The sequence below is a fragment of the Alosa alosa genome, chromosome 14 (genome assembly GCF_017589495.1).
Source record: "Alosa alosa isolate M-15738 ecotype Scorff River chromosome 14, AALO_Geno_1.1, whole genome shotgun sequence".
Classification (NCBI taxonomy): Eukaryota; Metazoa; Chordata; class Actinopteri; order Clupeiformes; family Clupeidae; genus Alosa; species Alosa alosa.
Window position 1 is genome coordinate 10,664,215 of NC_063202.1, and position 24,934 is coordinate 10,689,148.

Consider the following 24,934-nt stretch of genomic DNA (forward strand, 5'->3'; position numbering starts at 1 on the left):
AACTATGTGCGTGTAGTCTAAGTTAACATTTTCGTATAATGTCCTGTACACCCAGAGGTGGAAAATTGCGTTGGCCGTCAAACTGAATTTTAATTGGCTATAGCTTGACACAGTCAAATAGGAACGTAGACTCCGTTAAACCTATCTGCGTTGTATGTGTGTGAATGACCTGTCTGCTATCTCTTCATTTTCTGTTTTGTTATACTCTGGTGTTTTATGTTTTCATTGCATGGTTTGGTGCCTGTAAAGGGAAATTACAGGCTGTCCGATACCTGTCCCAGGACCACCTGCCTCTGGTATTTTGCCGGGTTAAGCAGTTGATCTCTAGGAAGTACAGCATCTCGGCAGATACGCAAATTGCTGAAATTGTGTAGTCTAGGATAGGAGTTTTTTTGTGTGTGGTTATGCAGTCAGTGTTCAAAATTAGGCTGCCATGTGATTGCACATAATATTAAATTAATATATGTATGCTAGACAATAGTAAATTAAAAAGTTTAATCATTTGTTGTTTGCTCAGTGTTTAGCAGTACAGCAGTGTTGGCCTTGCCTCTGCTGGCATGGTGGTTCAGTCTGTGGCTTTCCAGAGAGAGGGCTGATTTTTTTTTTTAGCATCTAAAATAGGCATCTAAATAGCAGTTTCAGTGCCCTTGAGTGAGCACGGCACCAACCAGCCATGGCCAGGAGGATGAACAAAATGAAGTCTCAGGGATTTTGTCAGTGTTTAGCTGATGCCTCCATGGCCTGATGGCAAGGTTTTGTTTTTCTCCCCCTTCTTATCTCTGGTGTTGGGCTTAATAAACATGTGTACCATTCCCACTGATGGTTTTGACCTAGTCTGGCTGACTGCGCCCCCTTTATGAGTATAAGTGATTAATCATTACCTTGGCCTGATTTCATCACAGTTTGACAGTTATTATTCATTTCAGTCGGAAATCCCCATGTCTGGTGTTTGTAATGGCTTTAATTTCCCTGTTCCATGGAAAAGCACTCGCACGTCTTCCTTTCCCACCCCTGCAGTCAGGGATAATCCAAAGCATCCAAAGTGTGTCACAGGACAGTGTTCTCTTCTGTCTGGCTTGTTTAAATAGTTTACATTCTGAAGGGATAGACCCTCAGCAGGTTAAAAAACAGTCAAAAGGAGCTCTGCCACAATAGCACTGAACACCTTCCCTAAACACATGTGAAGTACTGATGCAAGTTGTTTGTACTAATTCGCAGTGTGTATATATATATATATATATATATATATATATATATATATATATATATATATATATATATATATATATATATATATAAAAATATATATATATTTTTTTTTTTTTCTCTCCCAGTGTTTTGTCTCCTTGTGTCATCCCAGCTGTCTTCTCCAGTTTAATTGTATTCAACCCTAGTGTTACTCAGTGAGATGGGCCCTCACTGAGTCATGCCCTGGAGCTAGATGGTCTCAGGCCAGCTAAGCGTGTTCCATTTTCCCACTTTTTCAGCAAGTAGAGAGGTTATATGATGCATCAATAAATAGAGGAATTTATTTGATCTTTGCCTTTTGACTTCTAAAGTAAGAACATGCGTCAGCAGACCCAGCGGAATGTTGCTTTGCTCGTTTGGATTTTGGTTGCTGGCGCTAAAAGCCATCCTCCAGATTTCCATGGAGCGTATGCTGTTATGCCGGGAATCATCCCGTTAACGTGTCCCGTATGCCTGCATCGGCTTATATGTGTGATCATGCAACGCTGTTCTGCTTTTCAGGGAGTGTTTTTTTTTTTTTTTTTTTTTTTCAAGCCTTGAAACCTCCCTCATCTGACATTTATTATTGGGAGGTTTCCGACTCCAAAGGGTTGTGCAAAGCATTACGAGTTCCTCTCTCCCACATACTTGCACCTCACAGTCTACCTCTGGCTGTCTGCTGTGGAATGGGAGGCTCCCAGATACCAGAGGTGCACAGGTCATTTCCTCTTCTTAAATGAGAGGATGGGCTGGTGGGACTCTGCCCTGTTATTATTGTTGCTGTTGTTATTGTTGCTGTTATCACCTGTTTCACCCCATAGCCATATCGATCAAGTGTCCATTCTCTGCCCAGGCTTTGGCTTGCTAAAACTTCTCACTCTGCTACTTGTGTTGAGTCAAAGATTCTAGAATTCTAACCAAAGATAGAACGCTGTTCTTTCTGCATGTCCAGTGTTCTGGTCCAGCCGAGAGGAGTGGGGTAAGTGGGGAGTTGAGAGAGGGTGTCTGGCTGGAATGTGAGGCTCCTCTCATTACACTGCTGCTTGCGTTGGGAGTGGGGTTTCTCGTGGTGGACTGTTAATGGGCACACGGGTGTACTGGAGGTCCTATGGGCTCTTACAGGCCGATCTCCGTTCTTGGCAGCCTTTGCCGTCTTATCGGCGTTTCGGCAACAATGGCCATTCAAAGCGTATTGTACTCGACCACTTTCCATCAAGCTTAAATTGCTGTAGATTTTCATCAGTCAGTATATTCTGGAGGAGAATGACTCCTCTTGCCTAATGTGACTTTGACTGAATTCCCCCATTGTTTGGTGTCATTGTTATTTCCTGAAAGACTGCAGACATTCTTGAATCATTAGTTTATTTTAAGGAAAAGAAAACTTCCCCTTCTGCCAACAGTCTTGTGTTGTGCACCCCGCCCTTTCTCACTAATGATTACCCTTAAAAGGTATTGAATGCACCCAGACCAGGACACCAGTGTGTGTGTGTGTGTGTGTGTGTGTGTGTGTGTGCCCAGAGCCAAAAGCAGCTTTGAGCCCAGGAAGCCTGGGTCATCAAGGTTATGGGGATGCACATTAATAATGCACGATATGTCCAGAAATGCATTATTAAAATAAACCCTTTGTTAATGATTAACATGTCCAGTTTGTTCTTCAGCCACTCTGCTCTTAGATTACTCTGAGCCACTTAGAAGAAGCCAACAATTCTTTGACGTGATGTGCTGTACTTTACTTTACCAGAAGGCAAGGAATGTTTTCAGTTGGATTTTGTTAGATCTAGTTAAACCATTTGTTGAAAATTGTTGGAGATAAAAGGGAAAATATTTTGTCCATCCATGATTCTGTTAAGCTTTGTTTTGACACTCTTTGATGAGTCAGAGGAAATGGATTCCTCCGTGTATATCGCAGAAACATGGGCAGGATTGAACAGGCATGAAAGAACCCTCCTTAATCTCAATGGAATGCAAGCAACCTTTGCCTATGTGTACAATACTTAATCTGAATGTGAAAAATCACACGAAGACCTCTCATACCAGACATCCAGCACTCTTGGTAAGAACACTCTTATCAGAAATGTATTGTATAATGCTGACTTTATTGTCATTTGTTATCAATTAATTATGCATATCAGTCCAAAGGTAGCACAGCATTCCTCTTAATATCCACGCCACAAGCTGAGTTATCATAGTGACACAAACCATATGGACCAGTAACAGAGAACGTGGAGTGAGCCTTTTCTGAATGCCCTGGCCCTGATTATTGGAGAACGTGTTCTTGGTCTGCTGGTCCGTTTCATGCTGGGAGCTCTCAGCTGTGATGCTCAGTCAATCTCGGGCACTTTAGTGCTGGCCTGGCCTGGCCTGGTCTGGCCACTCTATCTCATGGGCCGCAGCTGGCTCCGTCCAATCTCACTTTCTCCGCTCCGCCAGCTGGGCTGGCAGCTGTCCCCTGGGGGTCATGACCTCAGCAGGGCCACAGACAGACACCGGCCCCACTCCACTCCTCACTTTCTCCTCAGTTACCTCCCTGTGTGTACCTCTGTCTCAGGGACGTTTGGAGTGGAGGCTTAGGTCCTACGGTCTTCTCTGTTAATCATTTAGTCTTTTAGTTTGAAGCAGCAGGCCATCAGCATTTTCTTGTCCACATACCCAAGCTTAGCATTCATATCCTCTGTTAGTGTGCCCTCTAGAAGTAGACTGACTCATGACTTCTTAGCCTGAATATTTTAACTCTTTTGTACTTTTCTATCCTCCAAGCCAAATGTGTGCGTAGGAGATTAGGTACAGTACAGAAAGAGGAGCCAAATGGATTTATAAGAGAGGACCGAAACAATAAAGATAGTTTTGCTGTACATTGTGTATTCTGCATGAAAGGGTCTAGTGTTTCCACAGTTAAGGTTGAGAGGGACATGGCCGTTTCCTGGTCTCGGTGGCAGTGGCCTTCCAGGAATTGGGAGCAGTCTGTCTGAATGAGCAGAGCGGAGTAGAGCGTGGTTGGACTAAGCCAAGAGCACGCTGCAGGGGGGCTTCCATTGTGTTTCCACAGAGGGCGTGGAGCGCTGGGGCCGGAAATCGGGTTGACAAAAAAGCCTCATAACTGAAATCATCGTCCTCCGCTGGCCGTCTGCCCTGTCCTCAGACAACCTGGCTCTGCTTTGGGCCAGTCCAGTGCCAGCGGACTCCACGGGATGTGAGGAGAGAGAGAGGGGGGATCGAGAGGTTTTTGTCAAGTGGACCAAGCCCAATTAGATTCAACACAAGCTGCATTCCTTGGAACCGCTCTCAATGCTGTCCGCTGTTTCTGACTTCTAGGATTTTTGCTGAAACGGCTCCCTGAATGCAAGATGTACAGCTGGGCTGGGAGGCTTTGGGGCTTTAGCAATGATGACCCACCCTGCCCACTGGAGAAGAGCTATCTGGAGGGAGGGATTGGGGGTGAGGGGGGGGCAGAGATGGGGAGAGGCCAAAACTGACAAAGTGGCCTTAGCGAAAGCTCCTGGCAAAACTTGTTGCCTCTGGCTGTGAGAGTGCGGTTGTAGGGGCTGATGGAGGGGTCCATGTTGACTGTGACTTGTATATCTAGGTTAGTGGTCAGGGTGGGGATAAGCAGGAGAGGGGTGTGTGTTTGTGTGTGTGTGAAACTGTATGTATTTAGTGGGCCTTGCCTCTGGCAGTGCGCACACACACACACACACACACACACACACACACACAGCGGCGGCAGCAGCAGAAGACGGCACTGGAGCCTTGGCGCAACAAGGCCAGCCTGTGTGTGCGGAGGGCCGGCAGGAGTGTGGGCCCTGCAGCAGAACAACACTGGCACAGCTGTTTAAAGGCCCGGCCCCCGACCGCCCGTCTACCCGTCCGCACAACGGACAGACGGGGCTTTATACCGCCAGGTCCACTGGTACGTCAGCAGACCGCTGCTTGTTGTTGTTGGGCAGCAGCATGCTCTCTCAGCCCCCACCCCACCCCACCCCACAAAAAAAGCCTCATCCGCTGCCAGTGTGGGAATCAATTGCAGTTTTTCTTTCCAGTGAAAGAGGTCATTGACTTTATTAATACAACCTGATGTCTGAGAGCTCCTACTTTGTGATAGGGATCAGTTGAACCAGTGGGAGGTAGAAAGAGTGTGTGTGTGTGTGTGTGTGTGTGTGTGTTGTGTTGTGTTGTGTTCTCAAGTTTTCTATTCATGTGTATCTTCTCACCTTTCTCAGGTATTTCATGTCTGCGCCTGATTGGATAGATCTTGGACATCGGTCCATTATATGACTTTCTGACGTAGGCCCAGGCCGTGACATGTCTTGTTGTGCTGGCTGTACTTTATTCCTCTCATTAGTGTGATGCCAGGCAGGTTCCGCTAGCTGGTGTAGAAAGCTGCGTTCCCCGCTGAACATTTCCTGTAGCCGTGCTCTGTGACGTGCATCAAAGGTTTTCCAGTTACGCCGTGGTGGGTTTTATGTTTGAGAGCCGGGGTGTGGTGCGGTGGAGGGGAGCGGTGGCTCTGAGGTTGTGCTTGGTTGTAACACGACGCTTGGGGGCGGGTGGGAGGCTAAAAATAGATCTGGAAGTCGAAGCCACAAAGGCCGTGGTCTCGTCGACTTAATGACAGGGCAAGGTTAGCGTTCCGAGGCCCCGCAGTGGAAAATCGCCTCGCTTTTCCAGACTGCTGGCTCTGAGGAACTCTGAGGCCCATGAGCTGCACTGCCCTGCTCTGCCTGCGTCAGGACTCCACATGTGGGCCGTAGCGTTGCATAAGCCCCCTTTAGGCTTTCGACTGCCCCCAGCCCCCACAGTTTGTGTGCCATGCTCCACTGGCCTCTGTGGCCCTGCCCTGTGTCCCGAGGCCTCGTACTGACCACATGTGTCCCTCTCTGTTCCTCTCTGCCGACAGGAAGTCCAAAGGAAAGCCCAATGGAAAGAAGCCACCCACCGAGGAGAAGAAGCAGTACCTGGAGGTGGAGTACACCAAAGTGCGGGTCGTCGACTTCGACCTCAAGGAGCTGGTCGTGTTGCCGAGGGAGATCGATCTCAATGAATGGCTAGCCAGCAACAGTATGTACCCATACCTACTGCATAGAACACCGTGAAATCATCACACACACACACCACCATTTTCTTTTTTCTATCATTTTCATTTCCCCTCAGAGGTTTGTTATGGGTAAGCTGAATGAGTGAGGCGTGGGAATGTCGAAGAGGGGTTTTTTTATTTTGTCTGCAGTTCCCTGGATAGTTTTGGAAAGGTCTTTTGAAGTTTTGGAATTTTTTGCAGGGCGATGTCGAAAACGTCTCTGACTTGCATAATAGAGCGATAAAGACCAGCTAAGATTAGAATTCCAAAGAGCACAACATTGCTTACATTCCCCCAGATGTTATCGTAGGGAGAACATCCAAGAAAAACATGGTGGAATGGTATTGTGCAGGTTATTTTTGCTGTTTAGCTGTTTTTCTAAGATGTTCTCATGTTATAACAACATGAACAAAATGTGTTACTGTATATGGGTAAAGGGTTGTGAGTTGGGCATGGTATGCCATCACTGGGATAAAATCATCTCATACTTTTCAGCTTAGTAATTGCACAAGTTACATAAACGCCACTAAATCCAGTGTAGCAAATAGAGCGTATATAATTAAAGGTGTGTTATGGTAATGCAGTTGATACGCTGATGTATAGTATGGCTAAAATATCATTGAAATGCTTAATGACCACCAGTCTGACCTGATGGACGAGGTCATGGCTACTGTGTGCAGTGAAGTTCTTTTCCAGATCTCTTATCCCTCTAATTTGCATTAATGGAAACAGATAGTGCAGTTGAAAAGCCCTGATAAAAACCATGGTGAAAAGGGGCACCGTCCCATTTCCTGAGGAGTAGAAAGTAAAGTTCTCTTCTCTCTTTCTCTTCTTTCTTCTTCGTTTTTTTCAAACAGCCACAACTTTCTTCAATCTCATTAACCTCCAGTACAGCACCATCTCAGAGTTCTGCACGGGGGACACCTGTCAAGCCATGACGGCCTGCAATACGTAAGTAGCACTCCTCTCTCGTTCTCTTTCTCTTCCTCTCCTCTTCGGTGTACCGATTCATTATTCATCCCTCCATCCTCCTGAGCCATGCAGAGCAGGCAACAGAACACCCTGCTGCCCTGCTCTGGGTGACAGTCTGAGATGAGGCTCGGCGGGGGTGAACAGGGACTCGCTTGTGTGTCCGTCCGACTGACCTCGATGAGGGAGCGTGGAACTCTGTGTTCTTGCCCTTGTTCTGCTAAGAGAGATTAGGGGTCTAGATAAGAAGGGGCTCCCACGGGACGTGCTGGGGTCAGCGGGTCAGCACAATTAGCCATTTCCTGAAATATTTCCTGCAAGCACAGAGGTGACAGGAAATGTGCAGATGGTCTGATGGTGGGTCCTCCTGCTGATGGTGGTAAGTGTGCACAGTGTCCAGGGATGGAAGAGTTGCTGTAGTCTGGGAAAATCTGCTTAAATATATAAGTGTGGTTGCGACCACTGGCTATAGGGCCAGTTTGGGGCCCTTAAGGATTAAGCCTGGTCCTACACTAAAAGAAACCTTCAGCGAAGATCTCGACTGAAAAAGAGCTCTTAGTCCAGCACTAGGCTCAATCCACGTATAAGAAACAGGTCCTGAGTGTTCTTGAACAGGCCACCCTGTAATTTCTTACTGGGAGGCCAAAAGGTGGGGGGGGGGGAAGAATATTTCGTAATATCTCTCATAAAGTTTTTGAATCTACTCCAACTTCTCAGTCTCTGGGATGCCTTTGTTCTGTCATGAGCCACTTTCTGACAGCTAAATATATATGTGACTTAGCAATTGACACCGCAAATAAAAGGACCTTGCAAGTGGACTGTAGCCTGGGGGAAAATGGTTCACTACAAAAAGCTGAACTGTTTTCTCAACTGGCCTGACAGGTTGGAGCACACTTGCCCAGTGGTTCCTCCCAGAAGAGCTGTCTACCCTCCTCAAAGACAAACTGTCCTAATCTTCTCACCACCATGAGGAATTCCAGCTATGACGGCTAAGATGAACATGCTGTCAGTGTGCTAAAGAAAAACATAGATTACACACTTGATAGTGAGATCCTACACATCTTGCTCTTATCTTAAATGTTCACTTGGCAGCAGATTTTTTAATTTATTTTTTTAAAGTGGGAGTCCTTGAGAGAGAATTCATGTACCTAATGAGCCGCCCACAATATTTCCCAACTCACCTGGTAGTCTTAAGAGTAGTAGTCAAGCTAGTAATGTCTTATCAAAAACAGTTTTATTGTGGCTTTATGTTTTCCCTCATTAAAAGCACTTCTTCCCATTGCTACTTCACAAACATGATTGCAGCATTAAAACATGAGCTATGCAGAAATCTGCCAGATGACATTTATCAACACAGCAATTTCCTCCAGACCGCAAATGTTTGTCCTGACGTGCTTCACAATGCCCTGGATGAACCCACCAAATGACCCCACTGCTCACGTCCACCAATCGGCTAACAGCAGGTTGCGATACCGACATGTGATAGGTCGGGGGATATGCGCTGTGCAGGGTGGGGAAGTTTTAGTCTGAGAACGTGAGCCACCGTCTGAGAATGTGGCGGTCAGTGAGCACCTCCCCTGACCGAGGCCGACCCATCACTCAGGAGCAGGATTAGGACCCTGCCCAGCACTGATGGATATCTCTGCCCGGTCTCATCCTAATCACCCACACAGTCTTGTCACTCATCTACTCAAGTCATTAGAAAAAAACAAAAAGAGTATTCGTGTGTGTGTGTGTGTGTGTGAGCGAGCGAATAGACTACATGTTCTAAATCTACCTCATGCTGACCACTAAGATCCCTCCCTGGACAAAGAAAACTAAACATTAAATGTAAGACTGCAGGATTAAGAATAGTAGGAAACTGGCTTACACTTGAGAGCAGGGTGATGCCGTGCGGTGCGTTGCTGTGCCATGCCCTCTTCTCGAGGCTGTGCCCGTTGGGCACGCTGCCAGGCCACACAGGTGGAGCACCTTTCCATCCTGTGTTTTCCAGCAGGGCCTTTATCTCCTTTTGCTGCCTCCACTGCTGCTGTTCGCCAAGCCAAACGCGCACACACACACATACACGCACACACACACACACACGCACGCACGCCATCCCCTTACCCAACAGCTAAGGAATGTTCCCCTTCGCAGATCGACGCTGTGAAAGGCGGTCTGTTCGGGAAGTGCTCAGCTGCTTGCTGAGGCTGATGGGATAGCCGGGGCTATATTTAGGAGAGCCAGATGTGCTCGCGCTGTTGCAGAGGCGGCGTACAGAGCACTGCTCCTGCCCCTGCCCCAGGGCTCCTTACCTGCTGCTGCCCGCTCCTGGTCTCCGAGACGTAGAGACGTCAATGGATGACGTCTAGACCTGAGGTGAAAGCAGCCATTGTGTCAAGAGCACTCTGTTTTATGAAGACCATATGGCCACCACACATGGAGAGAGCTGGAGATAAATGGCCTTTGACTTGTAAAAGTCAGTGGTTCATTAGGTAATCGTTTCTGATGTACGCTCAATTGTATTGTTTTCTAGAATATATAGGGCGCGGAAAATGATTTTCCTAAGCCTGTCGGAGTAGACTCAGCAGAATCTGTTTGAGTGGTGGGGTATGTGTGTTTGGGCCCCCCTGTAGGCCGATCTTGCTAATAGACTGAGTCGGACTCAGCACTGCCCAGATCAGCGCGATGCTATCGGCCTGCCCGCAAGCACTTACGGGAACAGTCCTCGGGCCGGGCTGGAGCCTCTAATCAAATGGGTGTTTCCATCTCCTTGCCATCAGCCCAGGCACTTATTTGTTGTGGACGTGTATTTTTAGTGCGTTTCCTCACTGTGTCTGCAAGATCTCCTTTTAACATGGAATTTCCATAACGAGAAGAGTAAGAAAGGGAGCGTGTCCATACTCCATAGACAGGTGTTCCTTCTCGTGCCCCCCCCCCTCTCTTGTTTGGAACAGAAGCAAGAATCCAGAGCTCTTTCTGGCACTTTGCAGCTTCTTGTAGCTTTTTAAGAGGGGCCAGTCCAAACAGTGGTGGAGCTGGAGAAGATCTCCCAGCACTGCTGCCATTTGAGCACCCTGAAAGAGTGCGGCTTGCCTGTCTGGAGAAATGCTAACAACGTAATTCGAGGCCTAGACCTGGACTGGACTGCAAATAACCCATGCTCAAAAGAATGCAGACTACTTTTGTGTCTCTGTGTGTGTGTCTGCATTTTAAGGCTAATTCTGTTTTCACTTAACCACATTTCTGCCTGTACATTTATATTTCGGTGTTGTTAGTTAAACAAGTGTCGACAGTCTACAGTGTGCCCTTGTGTTTATTTATACCTAGTGTAAGCAAACATGTATACAGCATCTCCCCTTCACTGTAAATTGGTGTGGATAAAAATGTCTTGTAAATGACTACATGCAATGTAAATGTTTGTTTTTCAGGGTATACTACTGGTATGATGAGAAGGGGAAGAAGACGAAATGCACAGCGCCACAGTATGTAGACTTTGTCATGAGCCTGGTACAAAAACTGGTCACAGACGAAGACATCTTCCCAACAAAATATGGTGAGTGTTGGTGCACACTGCCACCTAGTGTGCCAATCCAGCAATGTCAATGGACATTCAGTGATGTAAGCAATGATTCAAGTCTAAAATGCAAGCAATTTGACTTATTTCATAAGTAACAATTCCAGACAAAATAATAATTAATAGGGTTTGAAAATGCTGGCATCCTTATGTAACGTCAAATACAGAGGACAAATGGAGTTCTGTATGTAGCAACTGACAATATTTCATACTGTGTGAATTAATTGTCTGTATGATGATGTTGGAAACACAAGGGATTGGAGATCTCTTCCTGCCTATTTTTTGTATGTGCAGCACATTGGAGTTAACATTACTCACAGGATTTTAAAATTACCCAGGTTGTCGGAAAATACTATTACATTTGTAATCTCTAAGGCCCTCTAGTGGCAAACTCTAGCAACTTCACTTTGTGGAAAGGTACTACCAGTTTTGAAAGTACAGTTTTTACTGTGAAATGTATTAATCCAAGCTATTTAATTTGCCTCCCACAGGTAAAGAGTTCCCCAATGCCTTTGAGACGCTGGTGAAAAAGATCTGTCGGTATCTCTTTCACGTGCTGGCTCACATCTACTGGTCCCACTACAGGGAGTCGGTGGCCATGGACCTGCACGGACACTTGAACACACTTTACACACATTTTATTGTATTTATAAGGGAATTCAACCTGGTGGACCCCAAGGAGACCTCCATCATGGACGACTTGTCCGAGGTCCTCTGCACGCCGCTACCCCCCGCACAGAACCACGTCACCGAGAGATGAACCGGGCCCCCGGTGCACGCCTGCCGAGCCGCAGGAGGAGGAGGACCCCGGAGGACGAAGGCCAGCGCGCACCCCCAGCCCCGAGACTTGCTCGCGGCCGAGAGGGGGACTCAGAGACCTTCCACTCTCCGACTCATTTGCTATCTTTAGGACCCTGCCAGCAGACGGGACTGGCCGGGCAGCAGGAAACGCTGTGAGCTTTTTCACCCACTTTACCAGCCCGCCCACCTGGCCACCCCCACTGCCCCACCACAGAGGCCCTCCCACCTACTGACCCACCCAGCCAGGTCAAAACTGCAGACCATCCTAGACTCTCTCCCACTTTTATTTATTTATGTTTGGATATCTTTGTTCCCCTCCCTCTCCCTACTCTCACCTCCTGATCTTCTCTTTCCTTTTCCCATTCTGAGGGCGTCTGTTCTACGTTTCTCCCCTCCTGTTGGGGTGGTGGCACTGCCTCTTCTGTTGTTCTGTCGTGTAATGTTAGATTGCGAGACCTGACAGTGTGGTGTTTTGGTTCTGCCATGGCGGCGTTATATATCTCGGCACGGGTGCCAGGATTGGGGGGGTGGCACCATGCCAACCGCACCCATCTCTACTGACGCTCCTGACGGGAGCAACGATTCTTTCACTATCTCTCCCCCATCCCTCGTTTTGGTTTTCATTTTGTTTTTTGGGACAATGGAAGTGTGTGTGTGCGCGTGTGTGTGTGCTAGACTTCCTTTCCTCTTTAAGGCATGTGAGCAACTTTGGGGTCCCATGAGGCCCTTGTCACTCTTAAGGCCGTGCCAGCGACCAATGTCCACCGCACCGCACCCCACCCTCCAGTGCACCCCCTCCCACGTGGACAGCCCTCTGCCCAGCTTGCGCTGGACCTCTGGGGGAAGATTGGAGCGCTGCACTGCGCTGTGCTCTTAGGCTGTGGGACTTTGACCAGTGTTTGTCTGTAGGGCTGTCTGACCCAAGATGGCACACGAGGGCATCCTGAAACCCCACTGGAGTGGCCAGGCACAATGACAATGACATTGGTATATGTCTGCAGATTAGAATGTTAGAAGAGAGAAGAGCCCTGGTCAAAGTGGGGTCGAAGGGAATCGGTCAAGCCCAGAAGCCCTTCCTCGGATGCAATATCCTGTCTGTGGACACTGGGGATGGTGGCGCATTGTGAATGCAGGAGAATGCAGACATTCTCTCATGATTGGAGTTAAAACATGGTTTTACCTCTCGATCATGAAAAAAACAAACATGTTAAATTTAAAATAATAGATATAAATAGATCTAAATCATGTCTTCACAGAACTAATTGTATGGAAGTGTAATATCCCCAAAACAGAGAGGATTGAGGTTTACCCTGCATCACTGTACAAAGCGTCACAAACTGGATTCTGGTTGGCGAGTTGGTTTGTGTTATAAAGATAAGCACCCTTTCCCCCAGTTTTATTTATTTTTAAAGTGTTTTAGTTTGACATTTGCAGGGTCTTCAGTTCTGGCTTTCATTTGTATGTATTTTAATAATGCCTAAGTTAAAAGCAATTTAATATTTTAAGCTCTGCGAATTATAACCTAATAAAATATTTAAAAATGTTGCAAATGTGTGGTTCTTATAAGGAGATTGACATTGTGTGTAACTGTTTTCTCTTTGTCTATTAAAGGGAACATAGGGGTACTCCAACTTCCAACTATTTTTTTTACTTTATAATTATAGTACCCTAACTGATCATCAGTGTTTCCTTACAAAGTAAATCAACAGATGAAAGTTGTTAACTTTTACAACAACAAAAAAATTGGAAGAGAAAACAAAGAAATCAGACACGCAATCAGCTGTATTCCATTGGGTTTCACTCCTAAATTTCCATAGGTCTACATACGGTACAAATATACTTAGTCCCTGATCATCAGTGCAAGTAGGCCTATTTGCGAAAAAAACGTAATGGGGAAACATTTGTCATGCAACAAATAGGCCACCAATTGGAAGAGACTGGGTTCTGCCTTGGCACAAAAACCTTTCATTCGTCGTTGATCATCAAAAGTCCTGGTTAGTTCATGGTCTCCCGGGCAACACCGGGAGGTCGACGTCTGATAGTATTCCGCAATGTCTCCCCCCTTTTGAGACGGAAGGAAACTCCCCCTTCGTCTATTGTCCTGGCACTGCAACTCGGCGTGGGCACCTTCACCGTGTTGCCAAATTTGGAGTAATCCACTGCATATACTCCCTCCTCTTCGGTCACAATTGAGACGAATCTCTGTCCCCAGTAAATCTCATCTGACAGATAAGATGTTCTTGCTTGGGTTGTGATACCAGTGGTTTCAACCACTCCCTCTAAAAGCACAACAACCTCTAAGTCCACGTCTTCCAGGTCGGATTCTGACAAATCATACAGAGGACTGTTTTTGTCAATCACATGAGTGATGATTAGAGGGGAAACGAGGAAGATACCGTTAGCACAGTTATCTAACTCAATGTCTATTTGATTGAGAGGAATTATTTCTCCCTCTGGTGTGGTGTTTTTTCTTATTACTTGCATTTTGACAGATGCACTGATGATCATGCTTTTCCGCAGGTCTCCAACGCGAACCATGAAGCATAGTTTATTATTCCTGATTGCTATGACCGCATGTTTGCTGAAAATGAGCGTCTCCGCTCGCCTGTTGGCTTGTGCGGTCTTCATGAAAATGCAGCCCAACATAATAGCATTAACCACCAAACCCACTATATTCTGGATAATTAGCACTGCAATGGCAGAGATGCACTCCTCGGTGATCATGCGCCCGCCAAAACCGATAGTAACTTGCACTTCTATTGAGAATAGAAAAGCAGAGGCAAAAGAATTAATGCTCGTGACGCACGGAATAAAATCATCGTCTTTCTGGTCCAAGTCTCCATGTGCAAAAGCAATTAGCCACCAAATCATACCAAACAGTAACCAACTGCACAGAAATGACATGGTAAATATCAAAAGAGTATGTAACCATTTTAGGTCGACTAAAGTAGTAAAGACGTCCAGCAAAAAGCGTCCTTGTTCTCTTATATTCGTGTGAGCAACATTGCAAGTCCCATTCTTGTCAACGAATCTGGCTTTCCTTTGCTTCGTTTCAAACCTTGTCTGAAAGACGTCCTCTGCCAATCGAGTCAAGACAAAATCGTCCGCAATAAGAGCCTTTCTTGACAACATGATAACTTACAGGAGGCAGAAACGTGTAATGCAGTTTGCGCAGGGTAGATAGTTCGGCTTCATAAAGCTCGCGATGCGCGTCTCCAACTCTGGATAACTCTTTCACGAACTTGTTCATCCAAGTAGCCGCTGACTCAGAAAAGTGTGGTCATGCCAACTAAAACTATAAGCCTATGTGATTCTACCACGGCACATGAGTGGATAGAAATCCACTCCAATATTTTTTGTCCGTAGTATTCCCATGGAGAGTGACTCCTGCGAGTGTGTCTCGCCTTAAAGAGTCTTCATGCAGTTGGTCGGTGCAATTTACTTTGCCCTGCCTAGCATGTCTAGTCGCTTATCAGCTGAGCTGGTGATCCGAGGCAGCTGAGGTGCTGAGTGACTCCAATCCTATCCAACAATCTTGGCTTCCTCACTTCTATTAGAAGACGCGTGTGACGTGAAAGTGACCACACATTACAGGTGCAGTACTTAGTTTATTTAATAGTTGTCCCAAAAACAGACTCATGACATGTCGGACCACCTGTCCTTGAGTCTGGGAATCTACTAATATACAACTTAACTGAGCTGTAAATGTATAGGCTATTCTCCCTGATTTTCCAGTCCAAAGTCTATTTCCTCTGGGCATTAACAACAACATTATTGTATAAAGACAAAATATGTTTTATTGCCAACAATATACAAAATGATCAACAAATATACAAACAAATGTTATCTTAAAAAAAGTTCTCTTCTCAGTCAATCCATCATTTGTCAGCTCTCACAAAAGACGCAAACACACTGTCTGATTGTCCCAAAAGTACTCCTGGCTCGTCATATTCCACAATGACTCCACGCTTCATCACAATCACCACATCAGAATTCAGTATGGTATTGACACGATGCTGAAAACACAAAGATTTCAGTTTATGTATCGTGAATAGAATACTGATAACAAAATGTTGCAATAGAGACTAATACAGCGTATAGAGCAAATGTTACTTACCGCTATGGTGACGACAGTCCTATCTGCAAAGGCCGTCATGACAACTTTTTGCAGAATGCTTTCCTGTTGAAGCAGAGATAGGGTCTATAATTAGCTGATTGACATAAGGCTGTGCTGAAGCCCTGTCCACAATGCTGACCTCCTACAGTCTGTCATTTCATTGTCTTACTCTTAGCTAATGCAATGGAAGGTGAAATTCATATAGAGGCAATGGTTAAATTGACCATGGTTCACTATATATATAACCCCAAATCAGAAAAAGTTCAGACATTGTGTAAAATGCAAATAAAAACTTGTAAACCCATATTTAGCAGCAAAAAGGATGAGTCCATGATTTCCAAAAAGAATTGCACATTTTGATTGGTCTAATCACAGGACCTTTTTTCATGTTACCTCAGTCCATTATAAACAAGCTCAGGCTCAGATAAGATGGTGGTATTTCTGTATCATGTATAAATACAAGTTTGGCTGTTAAAAAGTAAAAAAGTAAAGTTTACACTAGCATTTCTGAATTGAGTGTCAAACAGTGCTCATAGACAATGGTTATCAGAAGTGTGAGCCCATACAATGATTCTCAATAAAAAAAAAATATTCTATCCCTTGTTTGCAAAGATTTATTTGGGTTTTCGGAATATTCTAATAATATTATGTAGGGCCTACTGTAGATGATGAACTCCCCAAATATTTCACAATTTAATGTTAAGAAGCATTAATATGACATTATTTCATCATTTGTCCCCACAGGTTTCACAGAGTGATGAATAATAATAATAATAATAATAAAGCTTTATTTGTATAGCACCTTTCATACACAGAATGCAGCTCAAAGTGCTTTACATTTGAAGCATGTAACACAATAATAGTCAGTCAGTCATTATCAATCACTTTTCTTTGCTGTTTATGATATACTCAGCAACATATCAAAAATATAGAAAATGACATCATAAGACTGGCAGCCTTAACCCTCTTACCCCCCACAAGCACGCCATATGGCAACTGTGGCAAGGAAAAACTCCCATATTCCAGGAAGAAACCTTGAGCAGAACCTGACTTAATAGGGGGAGCCCATCTGCTTCTGGCTGGCTGCGCCCTCAAATAGTAGCAGATGTAGAATAATCTGAAAATGTAGTCTACAGGATAAGATGAGTTAACTAAAAGCTTTCCTGTACAGGTATGTTTTCAGATCTTTTTTAAAAATATTTACTGAACTCGCCTGCTTGATGTACAGAGGCAGGGTGTTCCATAGTTTGGGGGCATAATGGATAAACGCAGCTTCTCTACTTTGTTTGTGGAGCACTTTGGGTACGATTAAAAGATTAGAATTGGATGATCTAAGTTTCCTTTGTGGTTGATAAGATATTAAAAGCTCAGAGATATATGAAGGTGCTATGCCATTCAGAGCTTTGTAAGTAATTAACATAACCTTAAAATCAATTCTATAGGAAATAGGGAGCCAGTGCAGTTCAGCCAACACAGGGTGATGTGTTCTCTCTTCTTAGTCTTAGTTAAAAGTCTAGCCGCAGAGTTCTGTATGAGTGCCAATTTCTTTAGATGTTTTTGGGAAGACCAGTGAAAAGTGCATTGCAGTAGTCTAACCTGCTAGTGATAAAGGCGAATTAGTTTTTCTGCATCTTGTTGAGTTAAAAAGGGCCGCACTTTGGCAATGTTTCTCAAGTGGAAATAGGCTGTCTGAGTAACTTTACTGATATGGGGCTTAAAACTTAACTCTGCATCTAAGATGACACCGAGGCTTGTTACTTTTGGTTTGACCTGGTGTGCCAAGTTCCCCAGATTACTAAGAATAATATCTCGCTTTAGTTTTGGTCCAACCAGAAGTACCTCTGTTTTGTCATTTAGTTTCAAAAAAGTTTTTGCTCATCCACTGATTAATGGAGGTTAGGCATGCAGTGAGGGAGCAAAGGCCATCTGGGTTAGTTGGCTCCACAGAAAGATACAATTGGGTATCATCTGCGTAGCTGTGGAAGTTTACATTATGCTGACTTATGACGTTTCCCAATGGAAGCATATATAGAGAAAATAGCAGGGGACCAAGGCAGCTCCCTGGGCCACACCAAAAGGCAAGTCATGTTTTCAGATACATGATCTCCTAGACTGATATAAAAAATTCTGCCAGTAATGTAGGTTTGAAACCAGTTTAGAGCATTATCAGAGAGACCCACCCACTTCAAGTAAGGCGGTGAATTAGGATGCTATGATCAATGGTGTCAAATGCCGCACTCAAATCCAGAAGAATAAGGATTGAGACTTTGTTTGAGTCGGTAGCTAGTCTGAGATCATTGACTATTTTTACTAGAGCCGTTTCTGTGCTGTGATTTGATCTAAAACCTGATTGGAATTTTTCAAGGATACTGTTTTCGTTGAGGAAGGTATTTAACTGATTACAAACAACTTTTCAAGTACTTTGCTCAAAAACGATAGATTTGATATAGGCCTGTAGTTGCTCAGATTGGTATGGTCAAGATTTGACTTTTTAAGTAAAGGTTTCACAACAGCGGTTTTAAAAGCAGTTGGAAATATACCTGTTTCTAATGAGGTATTTATTACCTTGAGAAAAAAGGGAGCTAAGCCATCATATACTTTTTTTGAGGAATGTAGTAGGGATTGGATCTAAAACACATGTTGAGGAGCCGGTTTGAGTTATAATTTTACCAAGCTCAGATTGAGTAATAGTGCTAAAGGACCTTAATTTTGGGGGCTGTTTTTGGGTGTACTATCAAACATATTACTTGTGTTACCAATAGCCTCCCTTATAGAAATGACTTTGTTTTTGAAGAAGTCTGCAAATTCTTCGCATCTTAGAGAGGATGCCTGACTGAGTGTATCAAAAGGTGTTTGATGCAATAGCCTATCAATGGTAGAGAACAACACCCTAGAGTTTCCACTGTTTTCAGCAATTACCTTAGAGAAGTGGTTCCTCCTCTCATTCCGAATAGCTCTATTATAATTTGCAATTTTTCTTTTAGAATGGCACGGTGAACCTGTAACTTAGTTTTTCTCCATGTTCTCTCAGCTTTCCTACATGATCTTTTTAGATCATGGATATTTTCGTTCATCCAAGGTGTCAGTTTGCTACAGGGCCTTTTTTTTAGTCTTTAAGGGTGCCACTCTGTCAAGCAGAGCCCTAATTCACGATTGAGAGCCTCTACCATTTGATCAATGGGATGATGTAAAATATCTAAATTTATGGAGTCTATAAGAGCTATGAACTGCTGTTCTGCTCTAATGTCCAAGAGTCGCATTTGATTGCAATTTCGGGATGAATTTTTGGAGTATGTAGTACTATATTAAAAGATACACAATGATGATCAGACATATTTATATCATTTACTGATAAGTCTGTGACTTCTATCCCTCTGGAAATGACTAGATCGAGGGTGTTGCCAAGGTTGTGGGTGGGTCCTGTAACATGCTGCTTTAGCTCTAAACTGTCCAACACATTAAGGAACTTACTGGCTTTAGCATCAGTTGTCTTATTGACATGAATATTGAAGTCGCCATTTACAATTATCCGATCATAGCTAGTGATGATGAGCGACATAAGTTCAGAAAACTGGTCGAGAAAGCCAGTCCATAGTTTAGGAGGGCGGTATAAGGTTAATAGAAGTACAGCTGGGTCAGCCTTCAGAGTGAGGGCAATATACTCAAAGGAAGCGAATTCGCCAAAGTTGACTCGTGTGCAACTATATTTGTGAACACCTCCACATCTTTACTCCTGAGAGACTCTGCCTCCAGCTATTTTTTTGGTGCCCCCGCCCCAACTTGTTTTGAAACATGTTGCTGTATCATATTCAAAATGAACATATATTTTCCATGAAATAGTGAAATTAGTCATTTTCAACATTTGATGTTGTCTGTGTCTTTTTGCGGCAAAATATACGTTTATGAGATTTGCAGATTATTCCATTCTGTTTTATTCACACTTTACACATCGTCCCAACACAACGTCCCAACTTTATACAACGTCCCAACTTTGTCTGATTTGGGGTTGTGTATGTAATAATTACGTAATGCTCTAACATATTGACACCAGCAGATGTGGCTGTTCATATAATATGTTCATGTAATATTGAAATGCATCTTACCGTGGCCATGTCTATTGAAGCAGTGGCCTCGTCCATGATCAAGATGCTACTCTTTCGCACAAATGCTCTCGCAAGACAGAACAGCTGACGCTGACCTTGGCTAAAGTTTTCTCCCCCTTCTGTTACCATCGAATCTACAACACGAGAGAAGAGGCGTTGACAAAAAATACTGTACAAAAAGCACATAGCCAGAGTGAAAGTGTCATCTAACTTTTATCAAGTACAACTTTTTAAGGAGATGGTAGAAGCACAGTGTGTATTGAAGGTTAGTCATGTAGAAGAATGCCACCTTGTCAGATCAGCCAGCAGTGATGTTCTGTAACCTAATGTTCTGTAATAACTCCAAGCTCTAACAAACCACTCCACACAGACTATTAAATCTCTGTGGCAACTCTACCTAAGGCTATGGACCCTTTCAAGAGAGTTCCATTATCAGCATCATAGTTGGCCCCACAAGACTTCCTTTTTAACATTCCATATGTTATCTTAATGCAGAGGAAGTAGATTGGGGCCCAAATAGAACGTTCAAGCATTGTTTTTGTTCTGAATCAGCCTGTACAGTTCATGACATCCTCCTCTATGACATTAGGACATTTACTAAAGGCTCTGAAAGAGTGAGGATTTGAAACCCACTCAGGCCTAGGGAACAATCTGTAACATAGTAGTGTATTAAAATAGCCCATGGATACTAATGCTACTGAAGTATATTTTTATGCAGTAATTTTTCAAAAAATATGTAAATTTATCTTATTGGTCATCACGTTTGTCTTACCAAGGCCACCAGGCAGAGCCTTGACCACTGGCATGAGCTGGGCGATCTCCAGAGCCTCCCACAACATCCTGTCTGAGGCCTTCCTCTCAGGGTCTAAGTTAAACCTACAGAGCAGACAGAGGGGATGTGAGGATGGTTAGAGAGAGAGAAACACATGAACAAAATTATGTGTGAATGAGCCTGTATGTTATCCATGGGTGAGATGTTGCAAAGTATGAAGGTGTAGCATAGATTCTTTTCAGGTTATATTTTTAGGACACAGTAGTGAAATTATGTTTATATATGAAATTATGAATATGTATGGGTATATGGCTAACATAAATAGCTTACTGAATGCTATAGACGACAGGCAGTTTGTTATGATCTACTGGAAAATTCTCAGAGTGTTCATGCCTTTATTTTCCCTGTTATGTCAGGAGGCCTATTCTAATCTCACACCAGAGAGGGATTTCCTACCCTGCACAGTGATGACAGAATGGCCATGGCAGTTAACATAGCTGTTTATTGTATTTTAGCTTGGAGTAGAGCCGGGGCACACAACAGGGATTAATGACTTCCAAATGCTCACCGAATGGTCCCGCTGAACATGAAAGGATCCTGCAGAATGATTGAAAAGCGTGACCTTAGAATCTGGAGTGGGAGCTTAGCTATGTTGATCCCATCTACTATAATTTGTCCTAAGGAAGATATGAAAAACACCTGGATTAAAAATTCACCAACCAAACAGAAAACATGAGACTAATTCTCCATCTCTGTCTTTTGTCTTTCTCTCTAATACGCCCAAACGTTTTTATTAATTTTACTGTAAAAGCATGAAAGTCCAGTCCAGTCCAGTTGATGTCCAGTGAAGCAATACAAACCTTCAAACGTGTCCACCATTCTGAACAGAGCCAGGGAGAAAGAGGACTTTCCACTTCCTGTTCTGCCACAGATCCCAACCTACGGAGGCACGTTTAGTCTGTCACTTACTGCATCACACGTTTAAAGTAAAGCAACACACTGTAGTTTTGTACCTTAAAGTTATGGTTTCAAACTCACTGTGAACACATTTGGTACACTGACTTGTAGGGAGAATTGAGTCTCTGTCATTGCCACTGCATACTCAGAATGCCTGCACTGTGTAACTTGTAAAGTGGTGGAGTGGGTCATGAAGTGCTGTTGCACTGTGTAACTTGTAAAGTGGTGGAGTGGGTCATGAAGTGCTATTGCACTGTGTAACTTGTAAAGTGGTGGAGCAGGTCATGAATTGACCCTTTTCATCATCTTTTAACATACTGGGTAGGGTACCCACTTGAGCATCATTTTCTAATGAACAGGGTTCCATGAAGGTCTACTGGACTGCCCTGCACATTTAAAATATTACACTGAAAGGGGTACCCTGTACATTGAAAGTGACAACAAGGGGTAAATACCAATTCTTGACATTTGTACAGTAATGTCACTCCTACAATAAGGTGACCATATTTTCACCGGTGTTTCAAGGATGAACCTCTGTCTGGTACCTTCTGACCAGGTCGGATGTGAGTGTTGACATGCTTCAGGGCTGGCTTTAGTCCACTGGCGTAACGCACACTCAGGTTCTCGATGTTGATCTCACCGCGCTGCGGCCACTTGGCTGGTACTTGTGCTGGTGCTGTGAGACACACACACACACACACACACACACACACACACAACAAACACCGCCCCCAAACACACACACACACGCACGCGCACGCACGCACGCGCACGCACACACACACACACAAAAGACACAAAAAACACAAAAGGAAATTCAGTGAAGTACTGTTACAATTATGAGAGATGGCACATTGTTTAGCAGGCTCTTAAAACACTCCACCACCACCACTTCATTGACACAGCATCTTTCACAGCATCAGGACAGAACTCCTGTTCACTGTCAGTAAGCACAGCTACTGTCTGCTCTGTAACTCACTCATGAGCCCCTGGTTGGGCTCTGGGTCCGTCTGCAGGAGGCTGCTGATCCTCTTCACACAGCCCAGCTGCACCTCCATGTCTGCCAAGTTACGCACCATCCAGTTCAGGTAATTGGACACCTACAGGTATAAACAGTGGCTTAAGTTATCACATGCCATTGGCTTATCACAAGGCTTTCACAGATGAGTACTATAAAATGCCTGGTGTAACTGTTTAGATTATACAATCATGTAGATTAATATAATATATAATATAATGACATGAATTGACATTGAGTTAGAGACATACTGTACCATGAGTGCATATGTCAGGGCTAGCCCAACTTGCCCTGCTGAGAGCTGGCTATGTAGGGAGTTACTAATGGATGCCACCGCAGCAATCAGAACAACGAAAGCCCCAATATATTCCTATACAGAGGACACACAGGGGTTTCAGTACAAAATAAATGACTCCTAACATTTGCCAACACACTGCTGAATGATGAATTATTTAAAAGAATAAGAGTCATCATTTCAATATATTATAAAACAAACTTGAATATCACTATTACGAAATTATTATAAATCAGCTATTCATAAAAGACAAAAAAAAAATTAAATGACTGAGATGTATTACCATGCGAACTTCTAGCCAGCGATTGGCTGTGGTCAGGAAGAGGGAGGCGATGTTGTTTGCATCTGCATATTCCAGGAGTTTCTTCTTGAATCTTTGTTCATACCTGTAGTACAATAAATAATAACATGGGAAATGTTATTTTCAGTTCATTCATTTTCAGTTTCTTTATTCATTCTGTACATTTTCAAAAATATTTTATAAACATCCTGATTATTCTCCAATCTCCACAAAGCTCCAACTCCAGCTGTAGCCTCCATTGCTCTGCTGGCTGGTGTGTGGTAGTGTCACCTGTAGGCGCGGATGGTGGTGAGTCCCTCCACAGTCTCAGTGTAGTGGGAGAGCAGAGGGGTCTGGGTGGTGTCCTCCAGCTGCTGAAGATCCCTACACACAGGCAATGCTGATACATTAGCACTGACACGTATTCTTAAAGTCTGTCTGAAGAACATACTGTAGCTTTCTAACCCACATGGGTAACCAATATAAAATGGGGGTGTGCATTCCTTTTGACAACATTATAGGCGTACAGTATAGATGAAGTCAAGTGGGATGCTATAGGTTATTGGCTTGATTGATTGATTGATTCATTCATTTATAGATTGATTTGATTGACTTGATTGATTGACTGATTGCTTGCTTGATTGATTGATTGATTGATTGATTGATTGATTGATTGAGGAATGAATAAACTGAGAAGTTTCTTGTGTGACTAGAGTGGCACTGACCTGGAGGCGACCCGGAAGTACTTCTGTATGAAGTAACAGACGATGCCAAGGGGGGCGAGAGTGATGAGGAAGACCGGAGTGATGTAGGCGATGACCCCGAACGCAGACACACAGAGCAGCGTTGAGCGGCTCAGACACTCCAGGGTGGTGGGGATGTGCTGCAGAACACACACCAGAAACAACAGTCTGCATCGCCCAAACTGATGGTGTTGATACACAGAGCAATGTTTTGGGCAATGCAGCCCAGCCATGTAACTGACCAATGACTTTCTACTAATGAAAAATTATCTGGACAACTTCAATCATTAGCATGCAACTTCTGATCAACCAATCATAACATTAAAAACATGTCATGTTACTGCCCAGCAACACTGGTTTCTGGTTGACAAACATTTGTGTGGCGAGGCATCTAATACATAGAATATAGAGTCCAAGTAAACATTCATCCCAAATTTGAAGCACGTGCCTTGAGGCCTTCTTGAGATATTGTGTTCAGAAGATCGGGATGGACAGACATACAGACAACCCGAAAACATAATACAATCGCCAGCGCAGAGGCATAAAAAGTTGACATATCATCACCTTTAGTGTGGAGGTGGTATGTGAGATCATGTGTTGTGTACTTCTTGCTGGGACACTATAATATCAGAGCATGTGTGTTTAGATTGAGCTGAATGTTCCATTCAGTGCCTGATATGTGAATGGTGGTGTGCTCAGCTCCATTAAAAAACTGTTTACCTGGTCAATAGTGTTGGTATCAGCAGAGAACCTGTTTAATATGTTACCCAGGGGAGTCGTCTCAAAAAGCCTGTTAAATAAACAGATCACAGACACAGAATGATTGCAGTCATGGATTTGTCAATATTCTGGTATCCCTCCACCCTCAACCTCAGCTGGTGAAAAAAACATCACAGGACAGCATAAACAGCTTGAGCCAAATGGCCTTGACTTTGCCAGAGAAGCACAATAAATGGAGTTCATTATCTGACCAGTGGGTACGGTACAGCCTCCCAGGACACAGCCCTTGTCCAGTCCATTACCCT

The 24,934-nt window shown here is 44.0% G+C and overlaps 3 protein-coding genes across 9 annotated transcripts in view; 1 reads left to right on the top strand and 2 right to left on the bottom strand.

Moving 5' to 3' along the window:
* Positions 1 to 13,169, top strand: part of LOC125306773 (MOB kinase activator 2-like) — a 44,270-nt gene extending 31,101 nt beyond the window's left edge. For all 7 annotated transcript variants that reach the window (XM_048262305.1, XM_048262304.1, XM_048262306.1 and 4 more), the window contains 4 exons: positions 6,122 to 6,282; positions 7,156 to 7,249; positions 10,678 to 10,802; positions 11,315 to 13,169. In XM_048262305.1, the coding sequence (XP_048118262.1) occupies positions 6,122 to 6,282; positions 7,156 to 7,249; positions 10,678 to 10,802; positions 11,315 to 11,583 (649 nt within the window). In that variant the 3' untranslated portion in view covers positions 11,584 to 13,169. The remainder of the gene's footprint in view (positions 1 to 6,121; positions 6,283 to 7,155; positions 7,250 to 10,677; positions 10,803 to 11,314) is intronic.
* Positions 13,170 to 13,296: 127 nt separating this feature from the next.
* On the bottom strand, positions 13,297 to 15,063 carry LOC125306766 (ATP-sensitive inward rectifier potassium channel 11-like). The gene has a single exon (XM_048262289.1). The coding sequence runs from the start codon at positions 14,754 to 14,756 to the stop codon at positions 13,620 to 13,622; it is 1,137 nt and encodes a 378-aa protein (XP_048118246.1). The 5' UTR covers positions 14,757 to 15,063; the 3' UTR covers positions 13,297 to 13,619.
* A 261-nt stretch (positions 15,064 to 15,324) lies between these two features.
* Positions 15,325 to 24,934, bottom strand: part of LOC125306784 (ATP-binding cassette sub-family C member 8-like) — a 37,696-nt gene continuing 28,086 nt past the window's right edge. Inside the window, exons 28-40 of the mRNA XM_048262321.1 lie at positions 24,630 to 24,699; positions 23,892 to 24,049; positions 23,458 to 23,550; positions 23,170 to 23,272; positions 22,848 to 22,961; positions 22,553 to 22,673; positions 22,119 to 22,249; positions 21,477 to 21,555; positions 21,185 to 21,293; positions 20,617 to 20,720; positions 19,845 to 19,978; positions 15,742 to 15,804; positions 15,325 to 15,640 (exon numbers count right to left, since the gene is read on the bottom strand). Coding sequence (XP_048118278.1) covers positions 15,503 to 15,640; positions 15,742 to 15,804; positions 19,845 to 19,978; positions 20,617 to 20,720; positions 21,185 to 21,293; positions 21,477 to 21,555; positions 22,119 to 22,249; positions 22,553 to 22,673; positions 22,848 to 22,961; positions 23,170 to 23,272; positions 23,458 to 23,550; positions 23,892 to 24,049; positions 24,630 to 24,699 — 1,417 coding nt within the window. The 3' untranslated portion in view covers positions 15,325 to 15,502. The remainder of the gene's footprint in view (positions 15,641 to 15,741; positions 15,805 to 19,844; positions 19,979 to 20,616; positions 20,721 to 21,184; positions 21,294 to 21,476; positions 21,556 to 22,118; positions 22,250 to 22,552; positions 22,674 to 22,847; positions 22,962 to 23,169; positions 23,273 to 23,457; positions 23,551 to 23,891; positions 24,050 to 24,629; positions 24,700 to 24,934) is intronic.

Coding starts and splice junctions, on each gene's coding strand:
- LOC125306766 (XM_048262289.1), bottom strand. CDS start 14,756: ATGTTGTCAAGAAAGGCTCTTATTGCGGACGATTTTGTCTTGACTCGA.